This window comes from Delphinus delphis, chromosome 16 (genome assembly GCF_949987515.2).
Source record: "Delphinus delphis chromosome 16, mDelDel1.2, whole genome shotgun sequence".
In the NCBI taxonomy this organism is placed as follows: domain Eukaryota; kingdom Metazoa; phylum Chordata; class Mammalia; order Artiodactyla; family Delphinidae; genus Delphinus; species Delphinus delphis.
The window spans coordinates 45,302,576-45,322,838 of NC_082698.1; the positions used below are offsets into that span (position 1 = coordinate 45,302,576).

A 20,263-nucleotide genomic window follows, 5' to 3' on the forward strand; every position below is an offset into this window, starting at 1 on the left:
TGATGTCCTTCAATAGAATTTCTACTTTTTCTTCATGAAGTTCTTTCACCTTTCTGGTCACTTTATACCAAAGGAAACTATAGCTTTTGCCATTCTAAGTAGGGTGTTTTTCTGTTTGCCAATGAACATTGCTGGGATAAAGATAACTACTCATTATTTAATATTTACTTTGTATTGACACCTTACTAAATTATTTTATTGTCTCCTTTTTTTTAAAATAAATTTATTTGTTTATTTATTTATGGCTGTGTTGGGTCTTGGTTGCTGTGCGCGGGCTTTCTCTAGTTGTGGCGAGCAGGGGCTACTCCTCGTTGCGGTGCGGGGGCTTCTCTTGTTGCGGAGCATGGGCTCTAGGTGCACAGGCTTCAGTAGTTGTGGCACGCGGGCTCTAGAGCGCAGCCTCAGTAGTTGTGGTGCACGGGCCCAGCTGTTCCACGGCATGTGGGATGCTCCCAGACCAGGGCTCGAACCCATGTCCCCTGCATTGGCAGGCGGATTCCAAACCACCGCGCCACCAGGGAAGCCTAATATTGTCTCTATTTTTAAGTGAGTCTTTTTAGTTGCCCAGTTATTTGATCGTATTATGTAAATGATGATACTTTTGTCTCTTAGTTTACATTATTATGTCACTGATAATTTTTTCTTATTGCCAAAACAAAGTAACAGTAGCAAGGATGAACATCCTTTCTGGGTCTTGATTTTTGAGAAAATGCCTTTGATATTTTTATTTGTTCAATATATTTGCTATTGTTTTCTAATAAACACTCTTTACTATATTTAGGAACTTCTTGGTTCATTCTAATGTCATTTTTGTTTGGCTGAACTTGTTCAATTAATATATGAAAGGGTGCGTAATATATGCAGGTAATATAATGTCTGAGTCCATACTTGATATGAGGCTTAAATGATTATGTAAAAAAGTCTGTAAACACCTTACACTATCTCCCCATTTTCAGTATGGCAAATGAGAAACCTAGTGATAGTTTCGTTATTTTCCTTTTCCCAGAAGCTTGTGAGTTTGTGGAACCATCTCTCCTCTCTCTCTTTCCCTTTCTCAATCCCCGCTCCGTCTCCACAGCATTCTCCTCTTTCACATTTTACAATTTAATCAGTATATATCTAGGAATGTCTTTTTTTTTTTTTTTTTTTTTTTTGTTGGTACGCGGGCCTCTCACTGTTGTGGCCTCTCCCGTTGCGGAGCACAGGCTCCAGACGCGCAGGCTCATCGGCCATGGCTCACGGGCCCAGCCACTCCGCGGCATGTGGGATCTTCCCGGACCGGGGCACAAACCCGTGTCCCCTGCATCGGCAGGCGGACTCTCAACCACTGCGCCACCAGGGAAGCCCTAGGAATGTCTTTTTTTTCTTTCTTTTTTTTTTCTGCCTAGGATTTACTCAGAAAATTGAGGTCCCTTCAGCTTAAGGAAGTTTTTCTCCTATTTCTTTGGTTTTTACTTCTCCATGTATCCCTGTCTCTCCTCTGGAACTCTCTCTGCGCATCAAATCTTCTATATCTGGTTTTCATGTCTCCTGTGTTTTCTTCCATGACTTCCACTTCTTTGTGTATTTGTGTTGCATTTCCTTCCATTTGTCACAGAGCAGTGTCTGGCACATAACAGGCACTCAATAATTAGTTACTGAATGAACAGATTTTGTCTTCCAGGAGACCAATCAGATCTCACAGTGACTATTACTCTTTTTTTCCATTTTTCTATGGAATATTCAATTCTGAAATCATGTCTTGTGGTTGCAGAAAGTCTTTTTAGATTGTAATTGCATCTCCTTAAGAATTCTCTCTCTCTCTCTCTTTTTAAAATTAAATGTCTTTTCTGCTTCTTCCTTCCTTCCTTCTGCCTGGTTGTTCAATTTGGTCTTTCCAATGGAGTATGATTTTTTTCTTTGCCTATTTATCTGTGAGTATGAGGCCTTTGGCCCCTGTGCAGATCAGCCTGTCAGGCCTCTCAGGCAACAGTGCCTGCAGTGGAAGGAACATAGGTGTTGGTTTCAGGCGCCAGTAGTAAACTAGCTGGCAAACTGTGCTGTCTCCATGCAGTGAGAGGCCATTGTCTCCTGACCTCCTGAGGTGGGGCACTTTGGAGGCTGGGGGTCAGCAGGAAGGTGGGGTCTTGAAATGTGCTCCAAGTAAACTCTACCCTTAAGAAAACGTGAATGTATTTGCTGGCCCGTCTCTCCTCATGGGGTTCAGTGCTTCCATACTGAAGAAATCCAGCTCTACTCAGCTCTTCAAATTAATTAGAGCCCTACTTCCCAGTGGCTAGGAAAAGATGGTTAGGAATATTTAAATTGATTTGACCAACAGTAATTAAGTAATCGGCAGTTAATACCAGTGGGGCTACCAGATGACTGCCTCAATTTTACACATATATTGGAGACACCTTAAATCATTTTCTAAAACAAAGGGAAAAAAGTCAATAAATTAATTGACATTTGTGCATTCATCCACATTTTTACCCTGGTTAATGTTAATCCGGCATTGGTGTTAATACAGACAACAAAAATAGAAGGTTTTTTTAATGTCTAGGAAAAGAGAATGTTGTTAGTAAACTAACAGTAAGAAATGTAGGTTCTATACAACAGAAAACGCTTTTCAAAATGCATTTGGAGTGATCATATGAGTGATCATATCCAGTTCCTGTTCACCTCTAATGATACTAATGAGAGGCTTGCTGGGCCAACAGGATACCTCAAAAAACATTGTGGAATTTTTGTGACAATAAAAGTACAAGATGATATTAAAGGGCCTTAAGACTTTTAAAAAATAATTATCAGAGTATAGTTGATTTACAATGTTGTGTTAGTCTCAGGTGTACAGCAAAGTGAATCAGTTATACATATACCTATATCCACTCCTTTTTTTTTAGATTCTTTTCCCAAATAGGCCAGTACAGAGTACTGAGTAGAGTACCCTGTGCTATACAGCAGGTTCTTATTAGTTATATATTTTATATATAATAGTGTGTGTATGTCGATCCCAATCTCCCAACTTATCCCTCCCCCCATCCCCTGGTAACCATAAGTTTGTTTTCTATATCTGTGACTCTACTTCTGTTTGTAAATAAGTTCATTTGTACCTTTTTTTAGATTCCACATATAAGCGCCATCATATGTTATTTGTCTTTCTGTGTCTGACTCATTCACTCAGTGTGACGATCTCTAGGTCCATCCATATTGCTGCAAATGGCACTATTTTGTTCTTTTTATGGCTGAGTAATATTCCGTTGTATGTATGGACCACATCTTCTTTATCCATTCCTCTGTTGTTGTACATTCAGGTTGCTTCCATGTCCTAAGACTTTTTAATGACCTGAACTCTCAGTGTTTTACTTCCCTCTTATAAGAGAGATTAGATTAAAAAGGAATACAGGCTTCCCTGGTGGTGCGGTGGTTGAGAGTCCGCCTGCCGATGCAGGGGACACGGGTTCGTGCCCCGGTCTGGGAAGATCCCACATACTGCGGAGCGGCTGGGCCCGTGAGCCATGGTCGCTGAGCCTGCGCGTCCGGAGCCTGTGCTCCGCAACGGGAGAGGCCACAGCAGTGAGAGGCCCGCATACCGCAAAAAAAAAAAAAAAAAAAAAGGAATACAAATGGAAAAGCTGAAATCCCAGAATGTAAATTTTGGTTTTTAAACAAATGTAAGATCATTTAAATAAATAAAAGATCATTCTCCCCACCCTAAAACAAACTAACAGATTTTTCGTTTGGTTTGGTTTGGTTTGGTTCGTTTTTTCAATAAACAAAAAGAAAAGTAAAATTTAAAAAAACAAACTTAAATACCCAATACTACAGGATAAATTTTAAGGACACCAGGCTCTAAAAATTTTGGTGGGGTAGAGTGCACGGCCTGTCTTTGAGGGGAGCTGGTTATTTTTGTTTTTTTTTAATTTATCTATTTTATTTATTTATTTTTGGCTGCATTGGGTCTTCTTTGCTGCGTGCGTGCTTTCTCTAGTTGCGGCAAGCGGGGGCTACTCTTCTTTGAGGTGTGCAGGCTTCTCCATTGTGGTGGCTTCTCTTGTTGTGGAGCACAGACTCTAGGCATGCAGGCTTCAGTAGTTGTGACACGTGGGCTCAGTAGTTGTGTCTCGCAGACTCTAGAGCGCAGGCTCAGTAGTTGCGGTGCATGGGCTTAGTTGCTCTGAGTTGCTCTGATTCTTAACCACTGTGCCACCAGGGAAGTCCCGGGGAGCTGTTTTGATTATAACAATCTCTGAATCTGCTATTGGCATCAGTCTGTGCCTGGAGGTCCTCACCCAACCTCCCTGTTGACTCATGCCCCCTTTGGGAAGGCATGACCGCTGTCCCCTTTTTTCCCTTGACCACCACACACAATACAGGGGTGATGACCAAGCTGGTAGGATGTTGGATGTCTAGGTCAAGTGTGATGGGGCAACCTTAACCACTTCCACCTCCAGGGGCCAGCATGGCAGCTCTGTGCTGGGGAGACATCGCCCTTGAATGTCACCTCAAATAAATGAGGTCTTCTGATGCTCTCTGTACACACTGGTGTGCACCTACCATTCACCACCCCTCTGCTGTAATCCCAGCTTCAGGTTTAGGGAACCTCAGGCTTCCCACTTTGAGACCCAGGGCACAGCAAGGTGGGGGGACACCAGACCTTGGGAGGCATCCCAGTACCTCGCCAGGCACACGCTCAGCTAAAGCATGGTGACCTTATGGGCACATCCTCAGACCACACAGGCAGCCTTCAGCCTGAGGGCCCAACCCAAAAGCCAGACATTTAACCCAGTTTTCTTCTCCTTCCTTTTCACGCTCAGATGGATGGAGTGGAACCCTGGCTTCCCCTTGAGTATCGATGCCAAATGCCACAAGGATTTACCCAGAGATATCCAGTTCGATAGTGAGAAGGGAGTAGACTTTGTTCTGAACTACTCTAAAGCGTAAGTGTTCAAGAACTCGAGGATGCTGGGCAGCCCTCCAGCGGCTGGGGCCGGAGATGGAACCCTCATTCCTCCCCTTGTGGTGGCCTTGGGCTGGGGGATCAGCTCAGCCGAGCAACTCTTCCCCAGTCGTTTGACTGTATCTTGGCAATAGCATGGATCCTTAATGCACAATCAAATCACAGGGAAACCTGTATCTAAACAAATGTACAGACTGTAGGACTCCAGACACCAAACAGCTGCTTTCAGCCGGAGTGGAGGTCTTTACTTGGAGTGCCCCATCCCCATCCACAGCTCATCTCCCCTTGGGCTAGTTCAAGGGTAAACAGTGTCCAGGATGTCACCCAGCTGGTAGGGCATTGCAGTCATAATGACCAACACGCCTGTGCTGATCACTTACCTGCATCCCCGTTCGTCTTTCACTACAACCCCACGAGGCAGGCACAGATCTTATCCCCATTCTGCAGTTGAGGAATACGTGGAATAAGGAAGTACAATACCCTGCCCAGTAGCCCCTGCTAATAAACAGCAGAGATCCGAGTCCTGCGCTCCTTCTTGGCGGCTGAATTATTATACGGTTTTCAAAGACCCCCTGGGTGCTCATTACCAACACGGAGCCCCAGCCCTACCTCAGGGCTAGTGGAGGGGCATTTGAATCTGTCCTCTGATACTTTAGGGAATTCTCACAATCATGCAAATTTGGAAAACCCTAAACCCGTGGTCATGCAACCTGACCAAGCCTTGGATGGCCCTGAGGAGATTCAGCACCTCCCGGTGCCCAGCACCCCTCTCAGGGTGAGAGTCTCCCAGGGTGGGCGCTGGCCTTGGGTTGGCATAACCAGGAGGCAGACAGGTGGAGAAGCACTAACCCAGTTAGCTTCTGTGGTGGCATTTGCTTAGCTGCATAGCTGCTCCACTCAAGAAGTTGCCTCATTTGGTTGCTTCTGTAAAGAAAGGGTGGGAGGCCACACACTCAGGCCTTCCTCTTTGGGGCATTTGAGAAAAACCCTACACACACACACACACACACACACAGCCTCACAATCAGACTCCGCAGGGAATCCCCTCACATCACAGAGACTGGGATGCATTTGTCTCCCTGCGGCTGCATCTCCGTGGGAGGGAGGAAGTAATAAGGGCCTGACACTTAATAAGCCTCTGCTAAGTGCCAGGCTGTAGGTGTGGGTGCTTTCTGTATAGAATCGTCTGTTTTAACCTTCACAGCAACCCCAGGAAATAGGTACTGTTTTTAACCATCTCCAGGTAAGTAAACTGAGGCTCTGCCAGGTCCAGGCCAAGGAATTTGCCTAAGGTCGTTTCAGCAGGAATTGGCAAAACCAGGATTTGAATTCAGGTCTATTGGGGTTCAAAACTGGGGATTTTCTTCCCTGCTACTATTGAGATCAAATGGAGAGAAAAATTAACACCAAACCACTAGATTAGTAACGCAGCAGTACCCAACACCTGGCTCCCTGGAAACATCAGGGCAATCATATGTCTCATTTCCTACCCAGGGGTTAGCATTATTGAGTCAAAGGCATGTGGCTTTAGGAGAGCAGAGTCCAGACCAGGATGATACAAGAAGGACAGAAGGCCCTTGTAAAAGGGGCAGTTTGGAGAGAAAACGATAATGATAGAGAGGCAGCAAGGTCAGAGGAGGTGATACTGCTTTGGGGAGTAGTGCCACCTCTGCTAAGTAATGGTGGGGGAGTGGATGGATGGATGGATGGATGGATGGATGGATGGTGAGTGGAGGGATGGATAGTGGATGGTGGATGGAGGGATGGTGGAGTGAAAGCCAGGCTGTGCCTTTCTTATGTCTGCTCAGTGTTCCTTAGGTCATTGTCATCTTTTATCTCAGGATCCCAGCACAGCAGCTGCCACAGGATAGGTGCTCAGTAAACCCTTTCAAAATGAATTGAGTGTGGCCTTTGTGACCACCTCACAGGCCCTCACTTCACACACACACACACACACACACACACACACACACACAATCACACACTTACCTTTTCCTTCTCACGTATCCCCATCATAGCCAACAGCATCCTAGATCAGTGGTTCTCGGTCCTGACTGTGCATTTAATATTAAGACTCCGTGCCACCTCACTGCAGCCAGGCTGTTATGCCAGCATCTGCAGCACAGGCATGAGTATATTTTAAAAGCTCTTTGGGGGATTCTAATGTGCAACCAGGATTGAAACCACTGGCCTTGATGCCTCCCTTGGCCTCACCCTCCATCCAGGTGAATGTGGGATCATGTCCATCCCCTGGGTCTGTGGGCATGTCCTCCTTTCTCAGCTCTGCCATGTCTCCCCAGAATGTTCAGGAACATTCTTCTACCTGCTTCCCCAGGCTCCATCCCACACAGAAATTGGAAGTTCATTCTCAAGTACATGTATAGTTTGTTGGCGGCTCCTTCTACAAAGCAAATATAATTCTTTGACTCGCCTACCTAAAATCCTTCAGTGATTACCCCAACCACAGGGGTCTCTGCCCAGCCTTCTCTCTTGCCCCCAGATGCGCAGGACACCCCAGCCATGTGTGTCCAGAGCTGGGGGTCTTCGTGTCCCCTTGTCTTTGCCTCGCTGTTTTCTCTGCCTCAAATGCCCTTTTTCCCTTCTTTGCCTGGCCAAGTCCAACTCATCATTTTTCAGGACTGGAATAAGGTGCCCCTTCTCCCAGAAGCTCCTAGAGGCCCCAGGTCTGAGGGAGGCTTCCTCCCCTGTGCTCCCCAGTATGGGCCACACAGGCCACCAGCTCTCCAGCAATACCATAGCCCATCTTTCTCTACATCTTCCATGTTACTTGGCCCCTTGAGCTGCAAACTATTTGGCAGGACCAGAGCAAAGAAATCCTGAGATGGGCCCTCAGCCCCACCTGGCACAGCCCAGCTGGGGTGGTCAGCTGAGCACCAGCTCTGTTGGCACAGTGAACCAAGGACCATGCGGTCCTAAGAAGGAGAGAAGAGACACAGCCTCTGCATTTGAGGAGGATGAGTCAAGGGGACTGGGCCTCAGGGAAGCAGGTCAGAGGGACCCCACCCCGGGAGATGAGGGATTCATGGGAGAGGGCTCTGGGCCAGTGGAAGGTGAGCCTAAGGAAGCTGGTGAACTTCTTTAAGACTTGGTGTCTTCATCTAAAAAATGAGACCATAGCTCCCACTCCAGGCTGTTGTGAGAATATTAAGGAACCACATATGTCAACCCTGCACAGAGAAGGTTCTCCCTAAAGACAGCATTAGTCTTCATTCATTCCCAGTAATGAGGTCAGGCCAGCCAGGACCCACTTCTCCAGCATCACCTGCTGAGCACTTGCTCCCTCAGATCGACCTCTGCCCTCAAGGGCTCATAGAGGGACCCTTCCTCTGTTTGGTGTTATCTCATTATGGGGTCCAGGAAGGCTTCACAGCAGGACACCTAGCCTGGCCTTGCAGCTAACCAGACGGTTGGGAGCCTGAAGAAGCAGGACTCGGACGCTCTGGCAGAGGGAGCATCACATGTAAAGGCTGGGTGTGGCTGGGCCTCCTCACAGAACCACGTGGGGGGTGAAATTTCATGTTGTCGTCAAAGGAGGAGCAGCTTATCTGTTTAATCACCACTCACTGTTTGCAGCCTGGAGCTCTGAGTGCAGGAGGTTGGTGGGACTGGTAAGGGAATGTTCTCTTCAAAGGAAATTGAGAAAGAGAGCTTCCTTCCCAGTAGAGGAGAACAGTGCAGAAATGTGACTGAGTTCGGGAGAGATGACCAGACCAGGGTGCTTGGGTCCTCACCCACCGGACATTTCTCATCAGATGAGATCGGGGTGGGGGGGGCAGCTCCTTGGAGGAGCGTCCTTCTCCTTGGGGTCTGGATTTGCAGTGTTGGATGAGAAACAGGGAGAGGTGAGGGAAATCAGAGCCACATTGCAGAAGGTGGACCTGGCAGCCTTTGAGGGTCAGATGAGCGAGCCCAGCAGTGGGGAAAAACAAAGACAGGGAACAGGGGAGTAGGGAGGACTTCAGGATGTGGTGTGGATGTCCCGGGATCCAGTTGAAATTCAGGTCAAAATGGGGAGAGGCCGAGGGGAGAACCCAAGGCACCCTTGACACTGTGCATCTGGCTTATAGGCAGAGTGGGGTGGTCATCAGAAAGGAAAGCTGGACAAGAAGTGGTGAAGAGGAAGATGAGTGCAGTCAGGGGGCATGTTGACGTTCAGAGCCCTGTCCGGCCTCCGATAGTGAGACCAAGGGTAGAGTGGGATGGGTAGGCCCGGGGCTAAGCAGAGAGGCTTCAGGGAGCATTGAGGCCAAGCAAGGTTGGGAGCCATGCAAGGGACGGGGGAGAGGGGGTCGAGGGCCAGATAGAGGCTTTGTTTGGGGACAGGGAGAAGAGTGTGGTCCGAAGGCAATAAGTCTTCCCACCCCTGCTCCAGCCCCACAGACCAGTCACCCGCTGCTTGCGTGAAGTCAGACAAAATTACATGTATGGTAGCTCTTTGAAAGGAGCTGGCGGCATAGAGAAGGAAAGAGCAGGCCGCAAGATGAAGAGCAGGAAGCTAGAGAGAAAAGATGGGCTTCCTTGCCCATGAGGAGGGCTGGGGTGAGAGCGAGAGAGGGAGAGATGATGGCACGGGAGCAGGGAAGCCGAGGGAACTTGTTCTCTTGACTTTGGAAGCCAAAGCCAGGAGTTTTGCGGGAAAAAGTCCCCACACCCTCCTACTGTCACCCCAGCTCAGAAACAAGTTGGCTGCACATCACCAAAGCACTCAGAAAATAGGATTCTCCCCTTTAACTTCACGAATGCTACCCAAATCCTTGGATCTCCTTGGTAATCGTTAAAGTCATCTCCTCCTAGTTCTAACCGATCCCTGTATGTCTGTATATCAACCCTACCTACCTATGCTGAATTCTGTTACAGAATCAGAGATGTGTCCCATTGGAAAATAAATTTGTTGGGGAAAATGTAGGGGGAAAAAAATTCCCACCTAAAAGTTAGACCTGGAAATTTTTACTTATATTTGCTAAAGTAGCAGTTTTTTGTTAAAAATGGATCATAAAATAAAGGTATAAGTTAACACAAATCATAAAGTAATGTTTCCTTTAAAAAGGGTTTGCTTTAAAGTTAAATTAATTTGGAAAACATTGCAACCTTTCCAGCAATGGTTCTCAAGTTATAGTTTGCATCAGAATCCCCTGGAGGGCCTGTTAAAATCTGGACTTAGAGACCCACCCCTAGAGTTTCTGATTAGGGAAGGCTGAGGTGGGGCCTGAGAATCTGCATTTCTAATGCCATCCTGGGGGTGCTGATGCTGCTGGCCCACCAACCACACTCGGGGTAGCAAGGTTATACTTTGCTTTCCTGGGGGAAGAAAACCTATTAATCTATTCAAAGTATAGCAACAAGTATCAACTCATCTCTAATTACCCTTTAAAAGCAAAAGGTCACCTTATTTAGAGCCTGGAGAGCAGCGATTGTTTCTGACTCTAGCTGCGCCATCTTGGGAGAGTTATTTAAGTTTTTTTGACCCATTTCCTTCCTATAAAATGAGGTTGGTGCTGCCTAACTGCTAGAATTGTTATGAGATTTAAACGAACTCACGTAGGCAGTGCCTCTGCGGTGCGGGCTAGCACAGTGTAGACCTAGTATCTAGTATCTCCATTCTGGATGCTTGCGAGGACTTTGTCCTCATTCCTGAGCCCAAGGAAGGAGACTGGCCAGGGAGCTACCTTCTCAGGCTCTGTTACTGCCTGTTTGCTGGCTCTTCTGGGCTTCTTCCATTCCCACGGGAGCTGGCCCAGAGGAGGCTACCTGCTGCTTGTCCTTTGACAAATGCAAATTGAGCTCCTGGGGGTGGGGGCCTGAGATGAATCAAAAGTGGTCCCTTGGTCCCAGCTCCAAGAAGCTCACAGTCTAGTGGAGACCAAGCTATGGACAGCTCATCACGATAGTATGTGGTAGATATTCCTTTGGAAAAGAGCACTGGGAAAACTTGAGGCAGGGAGGAAGCTCTGAGGATGCAGCATCAGAAAAAAGCTTTCTAAGAGAGAGGCCCAACCTGGGTCTTGAAGGATGCATAGGAGTTCACCACGCTGATTGGAGGAGTGGAGGGGATGGCTTTCAGGGCGGTGAGAACTCCGTGATCCAGGAGGACCAGAGTGGGGGCCTGTGTAGGGAAGTGGAGCTGAGGCTGCCAACGCAGAGAGTTGGGCAAGGATCCCAGCCTTTACTGCTGGGGGTGGGCGGTGCAGGACCATGGGGGTTTGAAGCAGGGATGAAGTCCATGGGGGTCAGCATTTTAGTGTCAAGGAAAAAGGGGTTGGTTGTCAGATGCTTCAGCGAGATCGGGGAGTTTAGAGCTGACTCTTTAGGTACAGCCACTAGGATGTGACACACAGTGCCCTGGGTGAGAGCACTTAAGGAGGGCAGAGAGGAGAGGAAGTAAAGAGGAGCCAGACGCAAAGATTCTTAGGTGAACTGAGTGTGAAGGAAGAAAGGGATGAATGAATTAAGCAGAAGGACCCCAGGAGGGAGAGGGCAAAGTTCTGTGCCGTAGCCTGGATTGTGAACTTGTCCACTGGTCCCTCCAGAACACCACAGTTTAAGGCTGCAGACGTTAATATTAACAGTAAGTGATAATCATGGTACTAGTCGCTAATATTTGTTGAACTCATTTTACAAATCAATGCTTTCTATATATCATGTCAACCCTGTGAGGCAGGGACAGTTATTGTACCCGTTTCATGGATGAGGAAACTGAGGCACAGAAGGTTAGGGATTTGCCCAAGGCCATATGGCTGGGAAGAGATGGAGCTGGGATCTTCGGCCAGGCCCTTAACACTCTGTGCTGACCTGCATCCATCTCAGCTGCCCTCTCTGGCCTTGCATATGGACTCCTCAGCACAAGGCAAAGAGCCAAGGTTAGGCAGAAAGTAAATGAGGGTTAAATTCCACTAAACTGCTTATCCCCCCAAATCCAGGAGACTCGGGAGAGCAGCTACATAGGAGATAACGGTGCTCTGTCCCTGGAAGCTTGCATCAATTTGGGGCAGCAAAAAGTCTGATGAATGAATGAATGAAGGCACAGACCAGAGCCCGTGTGAATGGGAAGAGAGCACTGTAGACTGCTGTCGAGGACAGGCGACTGGTCTCTTTCTTAGGGGAAACGCAGAAGGAAGAGCATGGGCGTGGGTGCCAGTTTCTGTCCTGGTTTCCACAAGGCCAATCAGCTGCCCCCTTGGAGCTGCCCTGGGTTCAAGTCCCCTAGAGGCCCCATGAGACCAGGGTGCGGAGGGGCTTGGCAGGGGGCAGGTGAGGCCAGAGCGTGCAGGGGCGCCGCCGTGTCTCGGTCTGCAGGATGGAGAACCTGTTCATCAACCGCTTCATGCACATGTTCCAGTCTTCTTGGAGCGACTTCGCGGACTTTGAGAAAATCTTCCTCAGGATCAGCAACACCATTTCTGGTGAGTGTGCTTTGGGGGCTCTTATGGTGCTGGGGAGCCTTGCCTGGGCGTGGGAAAGGGCTGCTCCACCCACTCCAGCACGAGGCCTCCCTGTGCCCCAGGCCAGCACTGCCTGCACCCACACAGTACGCTCCCCTGGGCATCACCCTCATGGCCAGAGGTTTCTCCTCCTTGGATGTCCAGTGTTGAGCGCCCTCAACCTCATTTCACCATCGAAAGTCTCATAAATATCAACACTTTTTCTTTAAATAAATCAATCATTTATGCTTCTGAACAGAGAAAAGGCAGGAGTTAGCTTGTTTTTTAAGCATTTACGTGAAAGCAACAGTGGGTTCCTTTGGACTAGGATGTATTTGGTAGAACAGTAGCATCATAACTGCCAGGGATGGCACAGGAAGGACCACACAGCAACAGAAAGATTAGAGACATTAAGGAGACAAGCAAGGGGGGAAACTGCCTTCACAAACTCCTCCCCAGGGTGCCCCCCGCTCCCCTCCTTCTCCCTCATCCTAGGGCCCCTGCTTCCTGGGCACAAGGACCTGGGTTTTTTTTTTCTTTTCTTTTTCTATAGGTACAGTGTTGTACAACAGACCTCTAGAACATACTCATCTTAACTGAAACTTCACGCCATGGATTAGTAACTCCCCACAACCCCTCCCTAGCAACCACCACACTGTGCTGCTCTTTGATTCTGTTGAGCTGGACTAATTCAGATGCTTCATATAAGTGGAACCATGCAGTACTTGTCGTTCTGTGACTGGGTTATTTCACTTAGCATCATGTCCTCCAGGTTCACCCATGCTGTCATATATTGTGAATGTCCATCTTTTTTAAGGCTGAATAGTATTCCATTGTGTGTATATACCACATTTTCTTTATTCATCCCTCTGTAGATGAGCATTTAGGTGGTTTCCACATCTTGCCTGTTATGAATTGTGCTGCAAGGAACATGAGGGTGCAGATATCTTTTCAAGATCCTGATTTCAATTCTTTGGGATAAATACCCAGAAGTGGGATTGCTGGATCATGTGGCAGTTCTATTTTTAACTTTTCGAGGAAACTCCACACTGTTTTCCATAGCAGCTGTGCATCCTGAATTCCCATCAACTGTGCACAAGGGCTCCAACTTCTCCATGGCCTCACCAACACTTGCCTTTTTTTTTTAATAATAGAATCCTGACAGGTGTGAGGTGCTATCTCACTGTGGTTTTGATTTGCCTTTCACTGGTGACTAGTGATGTTGAGCATTCTTTCCTATACCTGCTGGCCATCTGTATGTCGTCTTCAGAGAAATGTCTGTTCAAATCCTTTGTCCAGGGTTTCCCTGGTGGCGCAGTGGTTGAGAGTCCGCCTGCCACTGCAGGGGACACGGGTTCGTGCCCCGGTCCGGGAAGATCCCACATGCCGCGGAGCGGCTGCACCCGTGAGCCATGGCCGCTGAGCCTGCGCGTCCGGAGCCTGTGCTCCGCAACGGGAGAGGCCCCAACAGTGAGAGGCCCGCGTACCGCAAAAACAAACAAACAAAAACTCCTTTGTCCATTTTTTAATCGGGTTATTGGTGTTTTTGCTATTGAGTTGTAGGAGTTCCTTATATATTTTGAAGATTAAACTTTTATCAGATATATGGTTCGCACAGATTTTCTCCGATTCTGTAGGTTGTCTTTTCACTCTGTTGATTGTTTCCTTTGCTGTGCAGAAAGCTTTTTAGTTTGATGCAATCCCATTTGTCTATTTTTGTTTTTGTGCTTGAGAAAGGGGTTCCCCAGGAACCTTCTGAGCCACTAAGGGCCAGCTCAGGGAGGATGGGGTGGTGTCATGGCCTGACCTAGTGGTCAAGCAGTTGGGCATGGTGGGCTGTCCACTGAGTGCCTGGGAGAGGGGACCCAGCAAGGACTCTGGCCCTCCGCTAGCATCAGGAAGACCTCAGCCCGGCTCAGAACTCAGGCTGAGCTCCGATTCTCTCCTCCATAGAGCAGGTTATGAATCACTGGCAAGAAGACTTAATGTTTGGCTACCAGTTCCTGAACGGCTGCAACCCTGTGTTGATCCAGCGCTGCGTGAAGCTGCCAGAGAATCTCCCGGTTACCACAGAGATGGTGGAGTGCAGCCTGGAGCGGCAGCTCACCTTGGAGCAGGAGGTTGAGGTAGAACCTGGTTGGCTGGAGACGGTGGCCCGGGCCAGAGGCTCAGCTCAGGTGGCCAGGTCATACTCTGTTGGGCAGAAACCACTTCCTGCTGGCCATTGCTCGCTGGCCCCCAGGCTGCTACCTCCAGGCTCATCTGTCTGGCTGATGGCAAGATCGACTGCCCTCAGTGAAGTGACCTCTTCCTTTTCCTGAGCATTTATGAAAACTGTCTTGTCCAGCATGGGTGGAGGAATTGAGAGGGATATTTCCCCGTGATGTGCAGGTCTTAGAGCATAATATCAATATTTTCAATATCAATATCACGATTAAAAGAGCTCCCTCTAACTAAGGGCCTGTTGTGGGCCAGGCATTGTGAGAGATGCTTTACACACAGGACTATCAATTGTTACCCGCCTTGCAAAGGTAAAGAAACTGGAGAAAAAAGCAAGCCTTGCATCAAAAAAAAAAAAAAAAAAAGGAGAAAACTGATGGAACTTTTGACTTCCTAATTAGAAGTGTTGGTCTTCTGCTTCTGTCCTCACCCTCTCCCCAGCCCTTCTCCTGGCCCTCGTCTGCAGGGTCAGCCTTCTCCAGTTCCAAGACTATTGTAGTCTTGAGACAGAAAGGGGTTCAAAGCTCCTCCTCTGGTAGGACTCAGTGTCAGCCGCCTTCCATGCCAGGAGCTTGAGGCTCTGGGAACTGGCCTTAGTCTCCCATCAGTTGGCCCATTCCCACTAGAGCCAGGATGACCAGGCCTCCTGCCACCTGCCCCAGGTGTCTAGGCGGCCTTCTGCTGTTTCCAGTCACCCTGTCTTGCTTGCTCAGCTCACCATGGGGCCCCAGAAAGAGAGCGATGGTCAGTGCCGTCTGTGGACAGACCTCCCAGCCCTCACACCCTGTCCACCTGACTCTGGAGGGCCACCTGCCCAGCTGAAGTCCCCAGGCAGGGCTCCTGCCCCACCTGGTCATGTGGACAGGTGACAACCTGTCCCCACATAGACAGGCACACACAGCAGTTCTCCCCTGTAGATTTAATTGCTGGACGTAGTAACATTGATTCAGTGCTGTTGGTTTCAAACTTCAAATCAGAGAATCACTGAATCTTAAAAGCCAGAGAATCCTAGAACTGGAAGGGACTGAGCAGCCATCTGTGCACCCAGCCGCCCTGGCAGGGGGACAGCCTCCGCTCAGGAGTGCTTGCCACCACAGTGGTCGTCTTTCCTTTGAGTTATGGTCTTGATGCTCAGCTGTGGTTTGGGTGGTGAAGCAATAATCCAATAGCCACCATTGACTGGAGTCTTACACACACACCACCCATCTCTTACACATACGTCGCTCCATCCCCTACAATATGGTTCTTAATTCCCACAGTCATTTCTGCTACTTCTCTTTGGCAGCATCTTATGATCTACATTAAGTTTGTGGCCTACTAAAACTCCAAAGTTTTTTTCTTTTAATCTTTACCTATGCAATTATTTTTTTGCAACATGAATAGAGAAATTCTACCCCTGTTGTTTTTGAGTCATCGTCACAACTCTTCAAGAGTGTTTTAGTTCTTAGACTTTATATTAGGATTTTGTAGTTTCAAGTCACAAAAATCATAAGAAATGCATTGGTTGAGGCAACAGCAAGAAGCAAAGCGAGGGGACTTCCCTGGTGGCACAGTGGATAAGACAATATGCTCCCAGTGCAGGGGGCCCGGGTTCGATCCCTGGTCAGGGGACTAGATCCCACATGCATGTCGCAACTAAGAGTTCGCATGCCACAACTAAGGAGCCCACGTGCCGCAACTAAGACCTGGTGCAACCAAATAAATAAATGATTTTTTTAAAAAGAAGAAGCAAAGCGACTAGCTCAGGCATAGCTGGGTCCAAGGTTCAGATAATCCATTGACATCATTTCTCCATTTCTCAATTCTCTGCCTCTGTTGGATTTTTTTCCTTAGGAAGGTGTCCTTTTGTGGAGGTAAAGATGACCACCAACAGCTTCAGACTTACCTTCCACCATTTTAGCAAACATTACCCAATCCCAGAAAGAAAGTCCCTGTTTCCCAACACTTCCAGCAAGTGTCATGGGTCCAGCTTGGGATAATTCCCTGAACCAATCGCTATGGTCAGGAGAATGGACTATGTCGACCAACAGGAGAGGACAGGAATACCAGACAAGCAAGACCACCAGCATCTTCTACAGAACCTAGAATATCAACTGAGAGATAGGGTTGGTGCTCTCACTTTCCAGCAGGATGAAACTGAGGCCCAGGGAGAGGAGGTGGCCTGGAATAACAGAGAAATGCCCCATAGGCAGACCCAAACCCCAGGCCCCCGGGTTCCCAGGGCCTCCCTTTAGCCTTTCATTCATCATGTTAAACAACCTGGGTCCGCTCAAGATTTGATCGGCAGCCATTTCTTCTGCACAGTGGTCACTGATGGCCACATCCGCTCTGAAAGGCATTTGTCCAGCCCATCACAGAAGCCCAGCCAACCCTGTGCCCACCGGGACTAGTGTCTCCAACTTCTGGCCAAGGTGTCCCAAGGGGCCATCACTTGCTATCCTGGAAGCAGCCTCTCCCCACTTCCCTCTTCCCTGGCTGGCCGAGGGCACCATCCCCTCCTTCCCCGACCCCGTCCCACTCCTGCCCTGAATGCATCTCGAGCAGACTGCTCGGAGCTCATCACCGGTGTCAGACAACTGCCAGGGTCCTCTGCGTCCGAAAAAAGGAGGAAGGTGATGGCCAGGCTTTGAGCTTCTCTAGTGCCTTGGTCCCCTCAAGCGCTTGCACAGTGGCCCCCGCGCGCCCTCTGTAGGCAGAGTCGTGGACGTGCAACTGACTTGAGCACCTGTTGACCAGTGTCCACCGTGCTGTAGACCCGGCCCCCTTCCCCAGCCGGACCGCAACCCCTGCCTCCATTGCTAGCTTAAAACACAAAAGGCTTTAGAAGAAGCGCTGCTTGTCCTGCACCCGAACTCTTCCAGCTCTGGCGAAAGGAGCCCTTGCGGCCCTCAGCTTAAGCTCCCTCTAGGGGACTCAAGTGTAGTCTGGGGTGGGCGGCTTTCTACCTTCCCCAAATCCCAGGTGCATATTTGTTTTATATTGAAGTATGATATCCACGGAAAAGGGCACGAATCAGGAGTGGCAGCAAGCCCAATGACTTTGCACCTTACCCCGCTGTGCCACCAGCCTCAGACCAGGACACAGAGCACACACAACCCTTGCAGACTCCCCCCCCCCGCCCTTGTAGACCTCCTCACCCCTGAAGACCCACCTCTAAAGACCTCCCCCGGCCCTGACGACCCCCTCCTGACGCGGTGGACGCCTACTTTTGTAGACCCCACCCCTCAGAGCCTTCCACCTGCGAACCTGCCCCCTTTCCGTCTCTCCTCCCAAGGGTGGCCCTGGTCCTGACCCTGACACTGAGTTTACCCAGCTTGAACTCTCTGTAAGTGGAGTCCTGCAGCATCACTCTTGGCATTTGACTTCTCTCATTTATTTCATCTAAACTCTGCCTACTTTCTTCTTCTTAAACTGTGTCCTTCCGGGTGATCTTTCAACATCCTTCACGAGGGTCAGGCAGACTTCGGGTACAGCAAGTGCGGAAGAGCCACTGCCATTCCTTCACCTTACTGAGCCCACCGCAACCTGTGAAAACTGATGTCAGTCAGCCTTTGAGTTAGAGGACCAAGAACTTTACAAATTTCTGAGCTCCACTGAGTTGCCAGGGCAGCCAGAGCCCCCTTTCCCTCCCTCTGCGCCTGGTTGCTGGGTCCATCTCAGGCTGCAACTGACTTGCATGTATTTCCTCCTGCCTCTTACAGCTGGGGAACATCTTCATCGTGGACTTCAAGCTGTTGGATGGCATCGATGTCAACAAAACAGACCCCTGCACTCTGCAGTTTCTTGCTGCGCCCATCTGCTTGCTGTACAAGAATCTGGCCAACAAGATTGTCCCCATTGCCATCCAGGTAGGCTGAGGGGACCTGTTCTCTTCCCGGGCGGCTCTACCCTCAGCAGTCAGGGCTCAGGGAGGATTTCCTGGGTGGCACCACCAAAGCTCTAGGAGGAGAAGGCAGCTCTGCCTTGAGTGTCCTGCTGAAGGCTTTTCCAGGTAGACAGGAAAAACAGGAACTTAGGGCTTCCTGCCAGTCCTGGAGAGGGCTGACCACAATGGGCAGAAAGGGCTCCACTCCCCAAGATACCCTTGAGAACTTCCTGGTTCTGAGGAGGACCTGCCTTGGGATAGCACACTGGGCTCCCCACCCCAGCGTCGTGACCAGCCCCAAATCAAAACGCCAGCAGAGCCCAGGCAAGTGAGGCTGTGAGCTGAGCTGGAAGCTGAGGCTGCCAAGAGGGGACCATGGAGTTCAGGAACTGTTCCCGTCCTGAGATGCTCCCTTCATGTGCCCCGGGGTTCTTGTCTCCACCAGAGATGATGGAGAAGGAGGCCACTGCAACACTGTGGGAGCTGGTATGCAGGCAGCAGGAAACCACACCCGGGCCAGGATGAGGTGTGGGTCCATGAACGGGGGAGGCTGCACAGGGGCCCCTAAGGGGAAGGCAGACAAGCACTCAGCAAACAGTACTTTGAGTCAGCCATGAACCAGGCATTGAGTGCCGTGGGCGTAATAGCAGCTAGTTTTGCCAGATGTTAACCGCCAAGGCTATTGCAAGGGTTTGCCTACACACAACCCCTTGGATTCTGAAATCTAAAAAATTCTAAAGCTCTTAGACTTACCAAAAATGTGTAGCAAATTCATTGGCAGCAAAGCTTGCTGTGAACCAACAGGAGAGGCTATTTAAGAGGCTTTCTCTCACTTAGTATGAAATGCATACGTTTCACTGCAGAAATACTAACATATTTGAGTGTAAAATGTTGTGTTGCCCCAGACCCAGGGAGGGGGAGAGAGGTGTCACATGATGAAATGGACACACTGCGAAAATCCTAAAAATTATGAATTCTGAAACATTTGGCCACCAGGGTTTCAGACCAGGACCTACCTTTATTTATGTAACTGTCACTACAACCCTCTGAGTAGGCAGGCACTAGTGCTACTGATCATTTTAAGCGGATAAGGAAACCAAGGCACAGGGGTAGTCAGCGGCAGAGCTGAGGCTCGAGCCAGGCCTTCTGGCTCCAAAGTTCATGCCTCACCAGTCTCCCAGTCTCTGGGGCACCTCTCCTCCAAAGGAGTGCCCAGGCTGCTATCAGAAAGAAGCCCTATGCTTCAGAAACTGATGCAAAAGGTAAAGGGACAAGTGATGGAGAAGTAAGCCGAGCTAGGAACCTTGTTCACCACTCTCAGGCACCTCTGAAGCAGCCTGTCCTCCAGAGACCTTTTATGTCCAGACCATGGACTATTACGCCACCTTTACAACCAATAAATGAGATCTATCCCAGCTGACCTGAGTCAGCTATGAGTTAACAGCAGAAAGCAAGATACAGGGTAGAGATTATACGATCTCTTCTATGTCAACTGAATGCAAGGAAAGGGCCCACCACAGATGTGACCAGATACTCTTGTGGGCATGGGGAGTCGCAGAAGGACACAGGTCACCAGGTTGGGAACATTGGGATGGAACTGGCTGGGGCACAGGTGAGCAAAAGAAAGTAGCAACAGACTTGATTATAACGCTAATCAATGTGTGGAAAATTGCACAAATATGCATATATGCCAAGAGGCTGGATTATGAAATGTTTTCTTTCTTTCTTGTGCTCTTCTGTAATGATTGGAATTTTTTACGGTAAGTATATAATCTTTCCTAATCAGAAACAAAAGGCTAC

General features: G+C 48.9%; 1 protein-coding gene across 1 annotated transcript in view; it reads left to right on the plus strand.

Moving 5' to 3' along the window:
• Positions 1 to 20,263, plus strand: part of ALOX5 (arachidonate 5-lipoxygenase) — a 54,446-nt gene that overhangs the window by 23,994 nt on the left and 10,189 nt on the right. Inside the window, exons 4-7 of the mRNA XM_060033672.1 lie at positions 4,797 to 4,919; positions 12,254 to 12,360; positions 14,332 to 14,504; positions 18,300 to 18,446. Coding sequence (XP_059889655.1) covers positions 4,797 to 4,919; positions 12,254 to 12,360; positions 14,332 to 14,504; positions 18,300 to 18,446 — 550 coding nt within the window. The remainder of the gene's footprint in view (positions 1 to 4,796; positions 4,920 to 12,253; positions 12,361 to 14,331; positions 14,505 to 18,299; positions 18,447 to 20,263) is intronic.